The sequence below is a fragment of the Mchenga conophoros genome, linkage group LG4 (genome assembly GCF_057382185.1).
Source record: "Mchenga conophoros isolate Kocher_MC1m ecotype Shallow Benthic linkage group LG4, M_conophoros_male_GT1.1, whole genome shotgun sequence".
NCBI lineage: Eukaryota > Metazoa > Chordata > Actinopteri > Cichliformes > Cichlidae > Mchenga > Mchenga conophoros.
In genome coordinates, this window is record NC_140529.1 from 33,904,093 (window position 1) to 33,921,901 (window position 17,809).

Genomic DNA, 17,809 nt, shown 5'->3' on the forward strand with positions numbered 1-17,809 from the left:
ACACAGTGTCCATGGTGAGATCCGTGATCAGCAGTAAGCTCTTTGGGGTATTTTCGTTTTTTGTTAGTTTTTTTTGTTTGTTTTGGGGGGTTTCCCTTCCCCCTGTGCTTTTGGGTGGTTTGGGGTTTTTGTTTTTTGGGGGGTTTTTTTAGGGGGACATTTAACCCAAGATCAGACCGACTGTTGAGGGCTTCAGCAGTAATTGAATAAGGAGCCTGAGGGAGAGCATTCAGTGCAAAGTCATGACCTGTGGTGCGTGTCAATTGTACACCAATGCACACAAACTGAACTTTGGCCACAAGCACAGTCATCACTCATCACCCGCCATACTTGTCAGATCTAGATCCTTTCGATTCTCCTCTTCCACAAAAACAAATGCAAGTTGAAGATCTAGAATCCTTCACAGACGTGAAATTGGTCTGAACAGCAAGAGCATCCTCGAAAAAGTAGTGTTATAGGCGCTGCCGAATTTCACAAGCAGACTGGAATCGGCCAAATTGAAATGAGGGTAAATCCAGCAGAGTTTTATAGTCAGTAGTGGTACAACGTAGTTGAGCAAAGAGTCTGAGCTTTCCTAATATTTCAATATGAAACCGCAATAATTATAAATAAACATCAGAAATCTAAAATAAATCACAGGAAAAAAGGGTCCTCAGCAATGCAACAGAAACCAGTTTCACAAAAGAATCATAGCTTTGTGTTTGCAACATATGGATTGTTTGTTGCACAGCCTGTTACAGTTTAAGTAGCATCAAACACTTTACCATGGCCATATGGACTGTTAAGCATCTGGAAACTAATTCTGGAAATTATTTAATAATATTTTACGACATTATATGAATTACTGTAATAATCCTGGCATCACGTCATAGTCAGCTGCCAAGTAAGTCTTACATTTTTCAAATTAAATAACCTCTACTTAAAAAGTATTATAAGGTAAAAGAAAATGAAAAGAAAAGCGAACCTGGCCTGAATTCTTAACAAGTTCTTATTAATTCATTTATGTTTGTCTCTAGTTTTTATTGTACAACTTGGGGGGCTGATCTGCAGTGCAGTGCACTGGAAAAAGATGCAACTGAAAAAGAGTTATGCTACAGATGGTTAAAATAAAAATAAATAAATAACAGAATCGTTCACCCGGAAACAAAAGACTAATTAAGTCATCATTCTTTAACATGACACAGTTTGCATCCAATTTAAACAAGCAACTTACATAACCCAATGTGACTACTGCATTGTTTTATCCCAGGACATAATCATTGCCTTCATCCCCCTAAAATATCTTTGGCCACTACATAAATGCATGAGATTTTAAATGAGTGACCCTGACTTATGTGGAAATGAAATCACTGGCATGTCATACTTAACACAAATGTTTGATGATGTGGATCCAAAAAGTACTCATCAGTTCAGCCATCTACGGAAGTCAAAGCATGACAGCCCAGTAGCTGTTCACTTAGCCAGTTTGTACAGCTGCACTCTCGGCAATTAGGTACATTTCCAACACCGGATGGAATAAGTCTGTCAAGTCATTTCAGGGCAAACTAGTACAAAATCAAATCATATTACTGCCTTCAAAAATTTAGCTTTGACAAGGATGGATAAGCACTGTAGCACCTTAAACATAACAGTTTTTTCTTTGAACATTTTTTGCCACACTTTGCAGGAATCAAACAAAGTCCAAAGCTACGATCTGGAAAATTCAGCATACATTTATCCATTTTCCCCTGGTCAGACTGTGAATATTAGCGGACGAAGAATTATAGAGCAATTTTCTGTGTACCTAGCCACATCCTCCACATCCCTCAGTTCTTCCTGGGGAGTTGCCAAGATGTTTCAAGGAAAGATGGGAGGTGTGAACTGCTCAAACTCAACTTATAATTTTAAACACGACAAGCAGGAGGGTGCTCATCTCAGAGCAAAGTCCCCTCATCTCAGAGTAAAGTAATCCAATTTAAATGTGGGTTTAACCTCAGATCAATTCATGCATACTAACGTGTCATGCAAGAAGGTTAATTTTAATTTCAAAACATATGCTAATAAACACTGCAAACACAGACACGTTAAAAGGCACAGAGCAATGATTGATACTCCACGTGTAGAAGCACGTAGATCACGTAAATGGTAAATGGTAAATGGCCTGCATTTGTATAGCGCTTTTCTAGTCCATAGGACCCCAAAGCGCTTTACACTACATTCAGTCATTCACCCATTCACACACACATTCACACACTGGCGATAGCAAGCTACATTGTAGCCACAGCTGCCCTGGGGCGCACTGACAGAGATCTAAGTTGAAAATCCTTAAGACGACTTCTTGAAAGGACATTCTCCAAAAGCACTCTTAGAGCAGGAATGCTGTACTTTATATGTGTTAGCTAGAATGATGAGACTTTACTAACCATTTGAGTTTGTCATTGGCTCCTGAGGAAAAAGTGGAGCTTTTGATGACCTCTCCCATCTCCTCACGACAGAAGCTGAAGTTGTTGATGGTCCACATGTAGGAGAACTTCACCACTTTGATCTGCATAGAAAAAGCACAGGATCGGCTGAAACCAGATCTCCTTTTTTATATATTTATCTATTCTATATGGGTAAGTGGTCTTTGGTCAGCCAGGACTTCAAAACCGCACATCAAAACTGCCTTTCATCTTAATAAACACTGACAACAAACGAAGGGAAAGAAGAAAGGATAATGGAAAAGTAGCCACGGAAAAAAAAAACAAAAAAACAATTTTTCAAGGACGTAGCAGAGATGAAAAAACAGACATCATCAATGACATACTTTATCTAGCTTTGCTCTTATCAGGAAAGTGTTATCTGAGCTAGTAAAGCCTACACTGCAATAACTATAACAAATACAATTTCATAGAACAGATAACCATTAAACAAAGAAAACATGTAAAATGAGATCAATTTTTATTTAAAAAAATTAAAAAAATTAAAAAAAATTGGCTGGTAATGTAGAAGCCATCAGGGAAAAAGCATATCAGCAAGCTAGATTTAATATTGCACAAATACCAAAAAAGTTTAAAAAAAAAAAAAAAAAAAAGATTCACCATTAAAGATTAGCAAAAGCTGCACCAGGCTGATTAAAGCAAAAGATACATATTGTGTAACACTGTTCAAGAACACCTTTATGGCTGAATTACTCCTCCAATTTAACACTGCACCTTGTAAGTTTAGAGAACTTTTTTTAACATTCAAAATTGATGCAGCAGAAACAGCGATCTCGCCACCTTGTTAAAACACAGAACCTAGTTCACCCGCAATATAGCTCAACGTCTGACAGTTTATCTAGTAATCTGGGTGTAAATTATAGTAGTAACTGCTAATATAGCCTTGAGCCTCTAGCCTCAAGCAGAAATAAGAAGCAGGCAACAAAAATCTCTTACCAACAAACCAACAATGTTTGAAGAAGCTTGAAGCAATTTGTCAGACTGTGCATAGCCAATTCTAAAGCAAAGATTGTACTTTATAAATGATGAAGATAATTTTGCTTGCATGAATCAAACTGACATTTGATAATCTACGGGCAGAAAACAACAAAAGGAGGAACCGAAAAAAAAGAGTATCTCAACCTCCTGACTGCATGAAAGCATCCAACAAAAGGGACCGATTACCAAGTAATTACCAAATTACTAAATTCAGAGTTCTTCTGGGGTAGAATTAGATTGTTTTGCTAAATCCAGCCAGGTAGTGCATATGGTACTGTGCAAAAGTCTTGAGTCAGGCCTCATTTTGTTATATTTTGCCTCCAAGGAACCAAACGTTCTTCTAATTTTTAACGTGGTCTTGAGCAGTAGTTCTCCTGGCTAGTTAATCATAGTTTCATTTAAAAATTAGCTGCTTTTTAACTTATTTTCAGACCAGAAAATATGAACATTTTCACCTGCATTTTTTTTTTTGGTTTGTTTGTTTAGTAAGTCACTTAACTTGACTCATTCAAGCATAAAAAAGGAACTTAACAAAAGTGATAAAGCAGTGTTGTATCTACACATAACAGGAAAAAATGGCAACAAAGGGTTTTTAAAGGTGCTATGTAGCAAACGGTCAGGAAAGTTAAACCTGTAAAAAATATGCAGCAAAAAACAAACAAACATTGTTTTATAATGTTTTTGCAACACCAAGTTGATTCCCAAAGAGCTATTGGCCATAAAAGTGGCCAGTCTAAAAACCACTTGCAGCCACCACTGCTAACCCTCAGCCTCCTAGTGGAAACACCTATGGTATCAATTTCAAAAGTGACTGCATTCAGAATTTGCCCTGTGACCTTAAGATAAAGGTCACCGGGATTCAAACCTGTCTGAGAATTTTAGCAGCTACACCTATTGGTACCAAAACTCCTACGCTACCTCGTTATGTAATCACATTTTAAAAAAGCTGCTTGTCCACGTTGCCTGCCCGTCTAGTGGGGATATAATAACAATAACTAAAAGTCGTGTTATTCAGCAAACACCAGACACAGGACCTGAGAAATGTATTTGGTCCATCAGTTGATTGATCTACTGTTTGCTGAACCCTTATCAGAAACAGTCTCAGTGCAAATGTGGCTGTCAGAAAGCAATTTTTAAGGAAGCGAAATGAGAAGAAAAAGCTGAGGTTTGCCAAATTACACAAGAACTGGGCTGAAAATCAGTAGCAAAAAGGTCTTAATGAGTGCTAAATCCAAATTTCTAATTTTTATATCAAATCATTTTCAAAATGTATTAAAGAAGTCAGAGGAGAGGTACAACACAACACAGAGGTTCTGTCATCCTTTGGTGCTGCATTTCAGCCAGTGATCTCGTCAGAAACGATGGAATAATGAAAAAAGAAAATATTGTCAGATTTTGATTCATCATGCAATACCATCTGGAAACTGTCTGATTGGCAACAGCTTCATTTTTCAGCATAACAATGATTCCAAAAACACTGCCAATGCAGTGTTCTTCCTGGATGGAAGAACACACAATGGAACACACAACTATCAGGCATGGATTCACATCCCCAGAGACTGGACTTCAAAATTATCTAAACAGTTTGGGATCATCTGGAAAGTGAACAAAAGGCAGATGACATCCAAAGAAGATGTCTGGAATTTCCTGAAGAACTATTCCTTATAACTACTTAAAGACATTACGAGGAAGCTTGCCGAAGTGAGTTCGGGCTGGTTAAAGACAAAATCTTATAAATCCTCTAACATCTTTAAAGACCACAAATTAAATAACCTCAGCATTTACAAGGGGTGAAATTAAAATTATGGTTACAAAAGCAGTCCAGTAAAATATACCCCATTTCTTATTTCTCAGTTTGTACATCTTCATTTCCTTTTTTCGCATTTTACCAGAGTATCAAATGAAGAAGGTGATAAAGAGATATGAGGAGAGAAGAGCTGAGGCAACAGGCGTTGAACAAAATTAAAAATCACTGCTTCAGAGCCTCATTTAAAATGTATTTCTAGCGAAAACAACTATTGCCACAGGTGTGTCATAAATTGCTTCGTTATATCCCAACTACAGCTGTATTTGTTTCATCTCAGATGGTCAACGGTTTTGCAAATCAGCAAAATATTATCTATTAAGTCTACTTTTTAATTAAATTAAAAACGTGGTGCAATGTGATCAGATATACTTCTTTTGTTAAATCACACACACACACACACACACACACACACCATTTTTACTTCAGATGCATTTTAGGAATTGAGACATCCTTCAGCATTGTGTGCTGAGATTAATTTCCAGGCAAAAGGACAGGAGACACAGGAGACTGGTTAATGGCACTGGTTAGTGGTTACCATCTTAAGTAATGCCTGACAATCTAACTATAATATTTCAAGATGCATTCTGGCCTGATTATGGTTCAGTTTAGTAAAACACAAGGAAGTGAAAAAGTGAAACACAAAATATAAAAAGTCATGCATTACTCACCTGAGTATAACACCAGCTCTCAGCCACAGGACTGCTGGACATTTCTGCCGGTGGTGGGGGACTTGGTACTCTGGACATTGCCAGCATTGATGCTGAGAGCACAGAGTTGGGCAGTGGCAGCAGCCAGATGTGGGATGAGGTGGTATGAGGTGTATGAGGTAGGAAAGGTCCAATAATCAGTCAAGCTGGCTGCCTCTTAAACCCCTGCCATACAGAGAACAGCAGAAAGTTGAATTCAGTACAACAGACTCTAAAATAGCTACAGGCTCCCTGTAGTGTCACAGAAATACAGCCATTAAAACAGTTTGACTTTTAAAGCAACAAAACCGATAACTAAGAAATCTGCGACCTTGTGCATCCCATGTGTGTATGTGCCTCTCTTTGTACATGTCATGGCAATTCTTAATTAAATGTTTGGAATAATTGAGTGGTATTTCCCAGTAAGTAGGAAGCAAGGGCTCTGGATTTATTTGTTTTGGGGCAGGGATAGCTCAGTAGGTAAAGTGGTCACCCCATGATCGGAAGGTCGGGGGTTCGAATCCACTTAACGGCTACCCTGAGGTACCCCTGAGCAAGGTACCGTCCCAACACACTGCTCCCCGGGCGCCTGCTTAGTGGCTGCCCACTGCTTCACTGAGTGAATGGGTCAAATGCAGAGAAAAACAAGTAATTTCCCCATGGGGATCAATAAAGTATCCATTATTATTATTATTATTTTTTTTTTTTTTTTTTTTTTTTTTTAAAAAAGAGTCTTTGGCAGTCAAAGCACAGCAGCAGCGTGCACTCGGCTTCACTAAGGGAACCCTTCCTTTATCTGCGCGTGGTTTCGTCTTTGTTTTGCTTTGAGATGAACAGAGTGCTGTGCCAGCCACGTGATTCCAGCCAGGCTGCATCCCATCCGCTGTGGCTGTAAGTGAAGGGCAGGACTTAAGACTTTCATCTCAAGCAGCCAGTCTGTACTCACAACACACACAAGGTCACACTTTACTTTCAAACGACTAAGAAAGGTCAAAGTTTTGTTTGATAAGCACCTGTTCCAAGGCTGTTTTTATTCCAGAATACTGCGGTACAGATTTAGACTGTAACGGCTACATCACCTCTCCGCTTCCATTTGAAGCAAAGCGGAGTTTCCTCATTATTTTCCTATTCTAATTTTTGGTCCGTTCTATACTAGCAGTCTCAAATGCCTGAACATCTTACTGAAAAATAAAAAGGAATATGCACGGTTTGGTTTCAAAGTGTAATTTCTCTGCTGTCTAAATCTCTCATTTCCTCTCGTCTCATTCCCTTACGCTCCTTTCAAGTTCCTCTCCACAAATTTCATACCTAAGTCATCAAGGTCTCAAGATCTGGCTTTTCTCACTCAACCTGCAAGTCCCCCTGATCTCCTGCCAGAGAAACCTTTCCACTCCATTGCTTAATTAGTGTCTGATTGAAAGACAAGTTTAGGACCTAAGAAAACTTGGCAGAAACAGTACTGGACCAAGAATCCAGAGAGACAAAAAAAAGGGAAGGAAAGGGGTAAAAAGGTAAGAGGAACCTCTGTCTCTTGGTGAGTGGATTGGAAACAGAAGAGGCGACACGCGGACCTCACCGGCTCTGGAACCAGACAACTTAATTAATGTTTAGAGCTAACGCCTGAATCTGATCATCTCAATTCAGTGCCCCCTTTTCTTCTTTTGTGCCACTTGTATCTGATGAAAACACTGGTGGCATTTTCGCTCAGTAAAACAATAAAATATTAATCAAAAAAAAAGTCGGGAGAAAAAAAAAAGCTGTACTCATTTGCAATTTAAATTACCTGAGACTTCCTGGCAATTAATTACAGTCTATACGAGTGAGCGAGGGTGATTTTTTACATGCATGTGCTTCCTCGTGTCATCATTCTGGTATTGTATCACAGTGTATTCAAGGCACAATTTACCAAGTGGCTTTCTTGTATCGTGTCCCTTAAAGAACACAATGAATGCCTAGTAATCACAGGAAATCAATTTAAGAAAACATGACAACACTGGCAGCACTGCTAACAGCCTCACAGCTTTCTAAATACACCCAGATGACACTTAACCAGAAAAAAGCTTGGGATGTTTTTTTTCCTTGTTTTTCATGACAAACATCAAGAGCAAAGCAGTAGGAGAAAAGCAACAATAACAACTGAGAGACAGAGGAGATGCGTGCTAATCATAGGACTCCCTCAGGAGAAATGTCTTCAGACAGTTCATTTGTCACAGGAATCTGAAGATGACGGTGTGAACGAAAGGAATGGCTAATAGGTGATAATGCATATGATGTAGGGAAAATAAATATTGTCACATTACAGTGTATGGCAGGCACAAAGACTGTGCTCTCCCAAAGGCAATTAAAAGACAAAGGAAAGAGGTAATCGAGGTGCTGTGGTTCAGATAAGGACTGAAGAATTTTTTGCAGCTACTTGGTAGCCATCAGCACTTCTAAGGTTGGATAAAAAGCAGTGAAAATTAGGATGAGGATAAGAAGTGCTTAGAAAGAGAGAGAGAGCAATGCAGAAGAACAGCAAACAAGTTCAGATTCTGCAGAGTATACATCAAAATTTCTCTGCCTGCAAATACAGCAAACTAAAGAACTAGACAACAGTTTACTCTTCTGTAACAAAAGCATACAAACGCTGTGCTAGGGATGCTGCATTGTGAAGACTAAATGACCTGTCCTTCTTTACCACTACAATTTTTGAGGGCTATTGTTGTATTGAACACCACTAAAGTAAGAGGTTCTATTTTTAAATCTGAAAAACTAATGTCACAAGCTCACCAAAGTATTTTCTGCATGGTTTTCACATGCAATTTACAGGCCATATAAAAATGAATTGAGTCACAAAGATGTCACCATCTGGTTTGTAAACTGCCATTTCGAAGACTCGGTTTTAGCATTGTGGCATTGGCTCTCCTTTTTTGTTTGTTTGGGGTTTTTTTGTAACTGTTAAGTTACAAGATAAAACTACAGAGCCTGGTTAACAGTGCTGCGATGGACTGATGGACAACATCACACAGTCACAGAAACCTGCTAACGCTAGGCGACTGTTAGTCATGACAAAATAATGCTAAAAGGTTAAATGTTCACAAAAATGTGTACAGGGGAGTTATTTAAAAGTTTGCCCCCAAACAGCTGTTGCAAAAAATTTTCATTTCTGCTGGGCATTTTAGCACAGAAGTCCATGGGGACTCATCTTCAGAGCAATTTGTCATCATTTGAGTAACTGGAAATGAAGAACCGTTTCTGGCACTTCTGCATGAGCCTTATTATAGTCTTGGATGTTGCCACTCTGGTTTTAACCCATTCTGCACTTACAATAATTACAGTTTAATCAAAAACAGAAAGTGCACGGTAGAAAAGAGAAAATGTTCTGCACTCCTGTCCTTCAACATCGGTTTTTGCACATCTTTATTGAAAATGTCATTATCACAAAATCTTGACTGACAAGACACATCATTCCTGATTTTCTGCACAACAACCTCAGCACTAAAACCTCTTGCAACCATTCATTTTTTAACCTATGGTTCATTTCAAGAAGTCATGTTTTAACAAATGTTCTTACTTTACATTCACATAAGTGTCAAAATGGTTTATGTCTCTCCACACACTTACACTTAATGTCTCTCAACACACACTTAATCTTAAATGATATACAACAATTTATCAGCTCTTTGACATTAGAATTTCCTCAGTTTTTTACATTTCAGGACTACAGACAGTGAATAATTAGAAAAAGAAATAGTTTACAAACTACATAAGCAGAATAAATGTACCCTACAGATCAGAATTCAGTGCTATGTTGAGTTATAAGTGTAACTTGTGGGCTTCCTTAGGGCACGTCGTCATTTTTTACCTTTTACCTTGCAGAAGATTATGTTCAAGATGCCCCTTTCAAATGACACCTTAAAACCAAAATGCAGCCGGCAAAAAAAAGCATGGCACAAAACAAGTTTGATCTTCTGTTTTCTGTATGTATAATGCAGAAGGTGTGACTGTGTAGCAAAAGGAGTATAGGAGGATGGGCCAACTTCAATCCACATTCTCATCCCATGTCTGCTTTCAGAAAGGTAGGCCAGATGAGGAGAGTGAGACCTGGAGCCCATTTATATTCATTACAGAAAGACAGTCTGCTCTCACTCTACCAGTCCAGTCACCATCTCTCTCCATCTCTCTGTCACATACTTCAACACGCCAGGGAAGAGACTCTGACAAACCAAAAGACAGATAGATTCAACTTCTTCTGCATAAACAAGAGGTAAGCGAGGTGATGCTGCGTCTGCCTCTGCCATCAGGATGAGAGCTAGAGGCCACCAGCTGTCCAGACTGTTACAGCCCCACGGTATACCGGTACCACATCACTAACATGTTACACACTAAGTGAATACATGACACTCGGCTCATGGTGTAATAATTCCTGTGCTGCGATATTCACTCCATCTGTAAATTTTACGTGGTGATAGCATATTCTGTGCATATGTTACCTCCATCTGCAAATCTGATATTGTGAAGAGCTTACAATGCATATTTACACTCGAGGACACATTTCTGTTCATTTGTTTTTCCATCTGTGCTTGTGACAATCTGAATAGCTGGTGATGCACATCGCTTGCACAGCCTTCCCAACCTCAGTGTCAGTGAGAACAATGCATATTTAGCTTGTTTACTTTCAATATGTCTAGCTGTTGGAGTATTATCTTTACTTCATTGCAGGATAAAAGTATTTATTGGCCCTTCTAAAAAAAAAATAATAATAATCTTAACAGGATCAAAGAAATGCCAAGTTTGCCAGACATTTGATATTTAAAACATTTCCAATCATTTAACTAGACTTGCTTGGGTTTGCCAGATAAAACGTGTAGATCACCAATAAGATTTCCATGCAGGATCCGTTGGTGCACAGGTTAACAACCATGGTGTAGATAGGAAGAGAAATGGAGAAAGGATCATGTGAACAATGTTGTAGAGGTGAGGAGAATATCAGCCAGGATCATGAGTTTGAAGGTAGAAACTGAAGCGTTGATGCTGAATGTTCTTCGATGAAGAAATGCAAGTAAAAAGGAACAGGTGTGATGAGGTGGTGTTAGAGAGATATAGTGTTAAAAAGAGAAAAGCACAGATGGCAGAGAAAAGGATGGATGAGGTGAACATGCATTTCAGGAAGAGGCAGGAACATAGGGTGACAAAAGGTGGGGAGGACTGGGAAAGTACAGCTGAAGTGGTAATTTGCTAAGAAGGTGTACCCTGTGGACAGAGAAAAGGAGACTTGGCTTTGAATGAGGAGGTACAGGAAAGCATTCAAAAGGGTTAGCAAAGAAACAAGAGGGATAGTCAGGAGGACGAGTAAAGTAGACAGAGCATTGGGAGGCTAGGTGGCAAAGAGAAAGGAAAAGGTGTGTAGTGATTTCTATGTGAGGCTGGAAAGGAGCTGAAAGATGTTGAATATGGAGCTGCCAAGTAGGAGGAAAAGAGGAAGACGACAGAGAAGATTAATGGATGTGGTCAAGGAGGATATTCAGAAGGTTGATGTGACAGAGGAGGATGCTCGGGATAGGGTGAGATGGAGGCAGATGAACCACCGCAGTGACCCCTAAAGGGAGCAGCCGAAAGCAGAAGCTCATGCATAGAAATGCTGGAGAGTGCACATTGTTAAGCTGCTGGGCTGACAGAGCATACATCAGTTGTAATTTTCTCTGAATTGTTAGCCTGACTTCTCCCAGATTGTGTTCTTTTAGACCAACTAAAATTCAAACAAAAAACATCTTTGACAAAGAACATTTGCTCATATTGTTTCCTCAATTAGACGGAACAGCCATAATGCTAAAACCACTGAAAGTGTAATTTTCTGGGAATCTTCAGATCCTGATATTTACTTGGATGTTATTTGACATGAGGCACCCCCTAAACATCCTTGCAAATGATCACATTCCCATAGCAATGTCACTGGCAACGGCCTGCAGTACAATGCACCGTACCACACTGGACGGGGGAGAAAAAAAAAAAAGAAAGAAAGAAAGAGAGAAAGAAACAGAAGAAAATGAGTCAACAAACATGACACAGTGTTGACTTGGTCTCCAAATTCCTGAGATTCTAATCCGATCTAGTACCTGCAGGCTTTGTCAAAACAAAACCGGTCAATGCCTTATAACCCACAAGACCCAAAAATCTGATTCTAACATCCTGGTTGCAAATACCACATGGCACCTAAGAGGTAACATATTCATACCATGGTGGGAGCTGCAGGAGGTGAACCTGTATAATATTCAGCAGGTTGGATCATCAGCCTATAATATCTTCACAGATCAATAATTTGCAATTATGCCAGTGACTGTGGCTACAGAGCCAGTCGTCCTAACATAACATTCTTGGCAGTCCATTAGGGTACCTGTTTCAGTGTAATACTTCACCTAATTAACTGATAGTTACAGCCAGGGACCACTGCTGCATTGCACATTTTCTCTTTATGCTGCTTCTGCTGTCATGGCTAAATAGTAGCAAAAACACATGCAGAAAAAATATTTAGCTTTACTATCCCGACATATAAAATGTCGCTGTTGAAAAATTACAATCTACATTTACCATCACCACGAGTTTTTGGATTATGAACACAAGTGTAGGTGGTGTTCATATTCTAAAATTAATACTTGTTCCAACATAATCTAATGTCACCTACTCTAACTTTACAATAAATTGCCATTCTAAAGACAAACGGATCCTATTGTGGTTACATAAGTTATGTAGAGTTATAGCAATGTTTTTGTATGAAAAGGTTAAGTTTATCCAATAAATCCTTCAGTATGACCATATGGCAGGGACTTCAAGCAACCTGGTCTACTGTGAAATAGGAGTGACAGAACAAAACAACAAAAAGCCTTCTGGAATTCATTACAGCTATCGCAGAGTCTCAAAAACAGAAAATATATTCATTATACAAAAGAAAAGGAAAAACACATTCTACATGCAAGCACACAAACACACATCAATACACAATTAGCCTGTCACTATCTTAATTCCCTTTACACGGAAAATAAAATGGAAATGTCAAAAATATTAAGTTACCTACTATCCTCTCCCTCAGAGAAACAGGTGGGAAGGTGCTGAGACATCGCCACCAGGTGGACAGGGGGTGGAGGTGCGTAATTTGGCCGCTACAAAGAAAAGCCAGAATCACAGCAGGGATCCTGGAGTGTTTAGAGGGTCACCTTGTGCAACAACAGGCACAGAGCAAACCTGTGAGGTACACAGGCGGGCTGCAGAGTTGAGAGGGACAGACTACAAACACTGAAAACCTGCCAGAAAACTGAGGTTAAGTGACAAAGTGCTGCAGACTTCAACGTATGTGTGACGCATTTCTGAACGTAAATCAAATGCCCACATGCTAGCTCATCTTTTCACAGCCTAGAGCCAGGCCATGTTCTTCTATCACCACCACCACAATTCTCTTTCCTCCAGCTCTGGTGAGCAGTCTGACAGAGGGTTAATCAAGCCTGTTCATTATAACGTCAGATTTCATAAAAAGCTTAGGCAGTATGTGCAGATCCATCTGGGGGGTTAGCAAGATTGATCAAGTAAAGTAGCCGACCCTCATTTCTAAAACTCACAGATGGCTGGAGGTGCACATCCTGTCAAATAAGTACATGCACATGGATCATAAAAAAGGAAGATATCCCAAATATTCGTTATGAGAGATTCTGGATTTGTAGCAGAAATTAAGGGCAAGAACACTGAAAATATTTGAGCTTGCTGCAGGAGACACTGGCAGGCAAAACATGAAAAGGGAAGGAGAAAAGCCTCTCAGTGTTGAGAGAAAGAACAAGTCTAGATGTGGAGCATGTATAAAAACACTGTAAAACAGTGTCTGTCCATCTTGCCCGAGGCAGTGCTGATAGCCCTGACATTCACTCAGAGAAAGAAAAAGAGTGAAAACAGGGATAAGAGAAGGCCAGGAACAGTGGGCACACATGCATGACAGAGCTGAGCATAAATTCGTCAGCGGGTTGGGAAGACGCTGTAGTGTGTCGGATCCAGGACCGCAGGAGGTGTGATGGATTAAGAGGCACTGGCAGAGACAGAGGTCCTCCCTGAACCGTGGAGCAAACTCCAGCGAAACACCATCACTATCCCTCTCCGTATCACCAGTCATCTTCTCTCACTCTCCATTTCTCACAGCTTCCTTCTCTCTCCCCTTTTTAAATCACCTAAACTCTCCGTTTTCACTTCTCTTAATCCTTCTCAAGACTGCTATAAAACTGAGCAACCATGCCTTACTACATACCTTGCTTTAGATCTACTAATTCACGTGGCATTTTCTACTTTAGATGATTTCAAACGAGAAAGGTATTACTTGCAGCTAAGATAACAAAACTACTATAATGCTAGCAAATAAAACAAGACAGCTTAGCTCAAAATATATCCCCAGCTGTACTGCAACACATAACATACCGATGCATGTACTGTATGTACTGCATGTACTGTAAGTACGTCACAGTGTTTGCTATAGTCATACCAAGAAATAATTACATTTTCAATACAGTAAGTGAAGTCAAATCTTCCAAACTGGAGGAGTTCCAAACCTCCTCTGGCATCAACATCAGCACAAAAAACATTTGCTTGGAGCTTCATGTCATGGGTTTCCATGGCTGAGCAGCTCCTGTCGGTGTAATATACAAGTAGCCCAGTACGTCTGTGCATCTAATGTAATAGTAAGGCTGAAAAGACAAGAAAAGAATATTTTGGCAGCATTTGCCCTTTTCCATCATCCTCTCTTAAATCCTCCCACTTGTCCGTCATATTCTGATCTTTACCAAATCTCTCCATTGCTCTTCTGTTGCAGAGCAGACCAGCTGCTACATGACTCAAGTGCACATAAAGGTTATATAAAGAGCAGCTTGTACACAATTTAAACTACAGTTAAAACGACTTGAGAAGTTTTAACACAATGCAATGCAGTCCAGAATTTACACATGAATTACAGGTCGGGCAAACCTGTAGGTGAGAATGTAAACATCTGATTCAGTTGGAAAAGTTATTAGATGGTTTTTACCCTCTCAGCTCCCTAGTATAAAGTGTACATTGTGTTTCCTGCATCCTATATACTCTAGAAAAGTAGCAAACCTTGTCTAAATCAAACAGAGTAGTTCAAATCTATAGCCAACTATCTCATGCTATACAGTGTAGCGCAAACATGTTAAACCACTCGTCTTTTGTTTATTTTTTGTAGGAAATTTTGAAAAATGTGCAGTCAATGATTGAAACACATCCAAACATACATAGAAATATATTCTATAAGGGAAAAACAGACTGGTATGTCCACCTTTGTTTTTCAGCACAGCCTGATCTCTCTTAGCCAAGCTTTCTTCTAATTTCTTTAAGTGGTCTTCAGGAATAGTTCTCCAGACTTCTTGGAGGACATTGCAAAAGTGCTTCTTTGCATACCAACTGCCTTTTGTTCCATTCTCTGTCAAGATGATCCCACGCCGCTTCAATGTTGCGTGCTCATGTCCAGGCTCTGAGGAGGCAAAACCATGACTGATTGAAACATGTCACTTCATAAGACCAGTTGCCACCAATTTTCAAATAAATTCTTGTGTAATTTGGCATACCTCAGTTTTCTACCCATTTCCCACCTTTAAAAATGAAAGAAAAACTGGAGAACACAAGACTACTTTACGAGTGGTGGCTCAAGATTTTTTGCACAGTACTATATGTGAGAATGGGAAACCTCTTGATTTTCCCCAACACTATTCAAATTGTGTGTGTCAAAACACCTGCAGTCTGTTCAAAGTTTTTTCCCCACACAAAGATGCAACGTGTGAATAAATATATGAAAGTGAATGGCTTGGTATACTTCCTTACACATGCCAACTGCTTTTCTGCCTTTTAGGATTAGAAAAATGCAAATTAATCTGTTTGCATACTGGCAATATTCTTTTCCCATATTTTGCAAACTCCGATAGAAACCATTCCAATGTAACATTTTTATCAGTCAAATCTGCAGGAAAGATAAAGGACTTCTCTCACATATGGGGTACCTTTTGCAAGTGGTACGGAAATACAACCCCTGTAAATAATGTGCCATGCTATGCTGGATTTTTATGGGCCACATCTCAAGCCTCTCAGTCTGCATTCACACAGTTTGTCCTTGTACACTTCTCCAGTGTGATCAATTAGCTCTATATAATTACTGACAACACAAGTGACAAACTAATACTCCTAAGCGTAGACACACACAAACAAACACACACAAAGACACACAGCAGAAACAGTCAAACCTGCTGAGAAAATTTGCAGCCCTGAAAAAATAAAAATTATTATATACTCTGAGACAGACATCAAATCATAGTGGGCCCATGTTGCCAAGATAACAGAGAAAAGCTTTTTAAATGACAAAATGATATTGGCTGCAGCAAGTCCAGAGGTTTTTCACTGTCTTCTTTTCCAGTGCCCAAAGCAAAGTCTGTCTTACTATCGAAACAAAAATCTTCTTTTAGCAATGTATTTCTTCTAAACTAAACTGATACAAACATCATTTGTATAACGTTTTCATACACTCACTGAGGCAAGGCTTCATTCAGCTTCACCAACTGTTCTCTTACATATAACTCTCCCTCTTTAATTTCTGCCCAGCAGAGGCTCTCCGCACGAAGTTTCAGTCTCGTGAAGTGAGCTGAGCTTGAAGCAAATGGGAGGAGTGAATGGAGAGAGGCAGAGTTGTTTTGTTACCGCACTCGGTGCAATGATGCAATTTATAATTAAAATGCAAATGGAACGACAGGGAGTCTCTCTTCACCTTGTTTTCACTTTACTCCAACATTCTCAGGGGAGGCTGATCTCTGCCCGGGATCTATGTATCCAAGTCAGTAAATCAATTTTATATGAAGCACCGAAATCAATTTGAGACTTAGGCTATACAAAAACTCAAGTACAAGACACTGTTTAGCTGAGAAAAAAAACTTGAGATGCATAGATGGACACATCCAGCCTGTGGCTATAAAAACAGTCTTTTGCTTTGCTATGATGATGTGAGGGATTTTAAAAAGCTCAAATCCCTAAATTGAAAACTAAAAGCAATTATTCAGCAACAAGAAAACACAGACCTGTCTGACACGTCCACCACTGACCTGTCTCTGTTTTGACTATAGCTTATCACAAAAGGTGGTTCAAGCATCCCCTAAGCTTTAATCTCAACAAACAACAAAGATAAACACTGTGGAATGAATCATTTGAGAAAGTTTTATATCAAAAGTGTGCCTGACAGAGAAAACGATGGAGAGGAGGCCTTTTTTAGTGGTTGTCCTTCAGCATGACTTTGTCATGTAACACATTTCCAGCTCAATTATCTGCATCCAGTGGATTTCAAACACATTTAGCAAGGACCAGAGAGCTTGGTAATTAGCAGGATCCCTGGCTCATAAGGGGACCAAAAACAAAGCCTGTCTTTAGCTCTATCTTTATCCCCTTCGTTTGTCTAATCTCTTCTTATCCTTCTCTTTTCACAAAGGGTGTTGGACATCATGTATGCACTCTGTCAGTTTCTTTGTATGCCAACAGGTTTCAGCTTTTCTGGACCAAAGCATTATGCAAAATGAGAAACTTGGAGTAGGCCTGAAAATTAGTAAACGGGGACTATTAAATTGTATCCCACATAAAACAAATTCAATTAAAAAAAAAAAAAAAAAACCTATATATTGAATTACTCTCCACTTCGTTGTTAGGTACACTTTACAAATACTGGACCCCTTTTGCCTTAACAGGTTCCCTAATTATTTATGGCACAGATTCAACAAGATGCTAGAAGCATTCCTCAGAGATTTTGGTACATATTAACACAATAGCTTATAAAGATTTGTCAGCTACACATCCATGATCCAAATCTCCAATTACCAGTACGA

At 39.3% G+C, this 17,809-nt stretch overlaps 1 protein-coding gene across 5 annotated transcripts in view; it reads right to left on the minus strand.

Annotated features, from left to right (window-relative positions):
• spop (speckle type BTB/POZ protein) overlaps positions 1 to 17,809 on the minus strand; it is a 96,617-nt gene that overhangs the window by 46,835 nt on the left and 31,973 nt on the right. For 3 of the 5 annotated variants that reach the window (XM_085271973.1, XM_085271974.1, XM_085271977.1), the window contains 2 exons: positions 5,913 to 6,116; positions 2,403 to 2,524 (listed from right to left, as the gene is read on the minus strand). In XM_085271973.1, the coding sequence (XP_085128099.1) occupies positions 2,403 to 2,524; positions 5,913 to 5,999 (209 nt within the window). In that variant the 5' untranslated portion in view covers positions 6,000 to 6,116. Of the gene's footprint in view, positions 1 to 2,402; positions 2,525 to 5,912; positions 6,117 to 15,231; positions 15,427 to 17,809 lie in introns of all 5 variants that reach the window. The other 2 variants (XM_085271975.1, XM_085271976.1) reach the window with 1 other exon arrangement.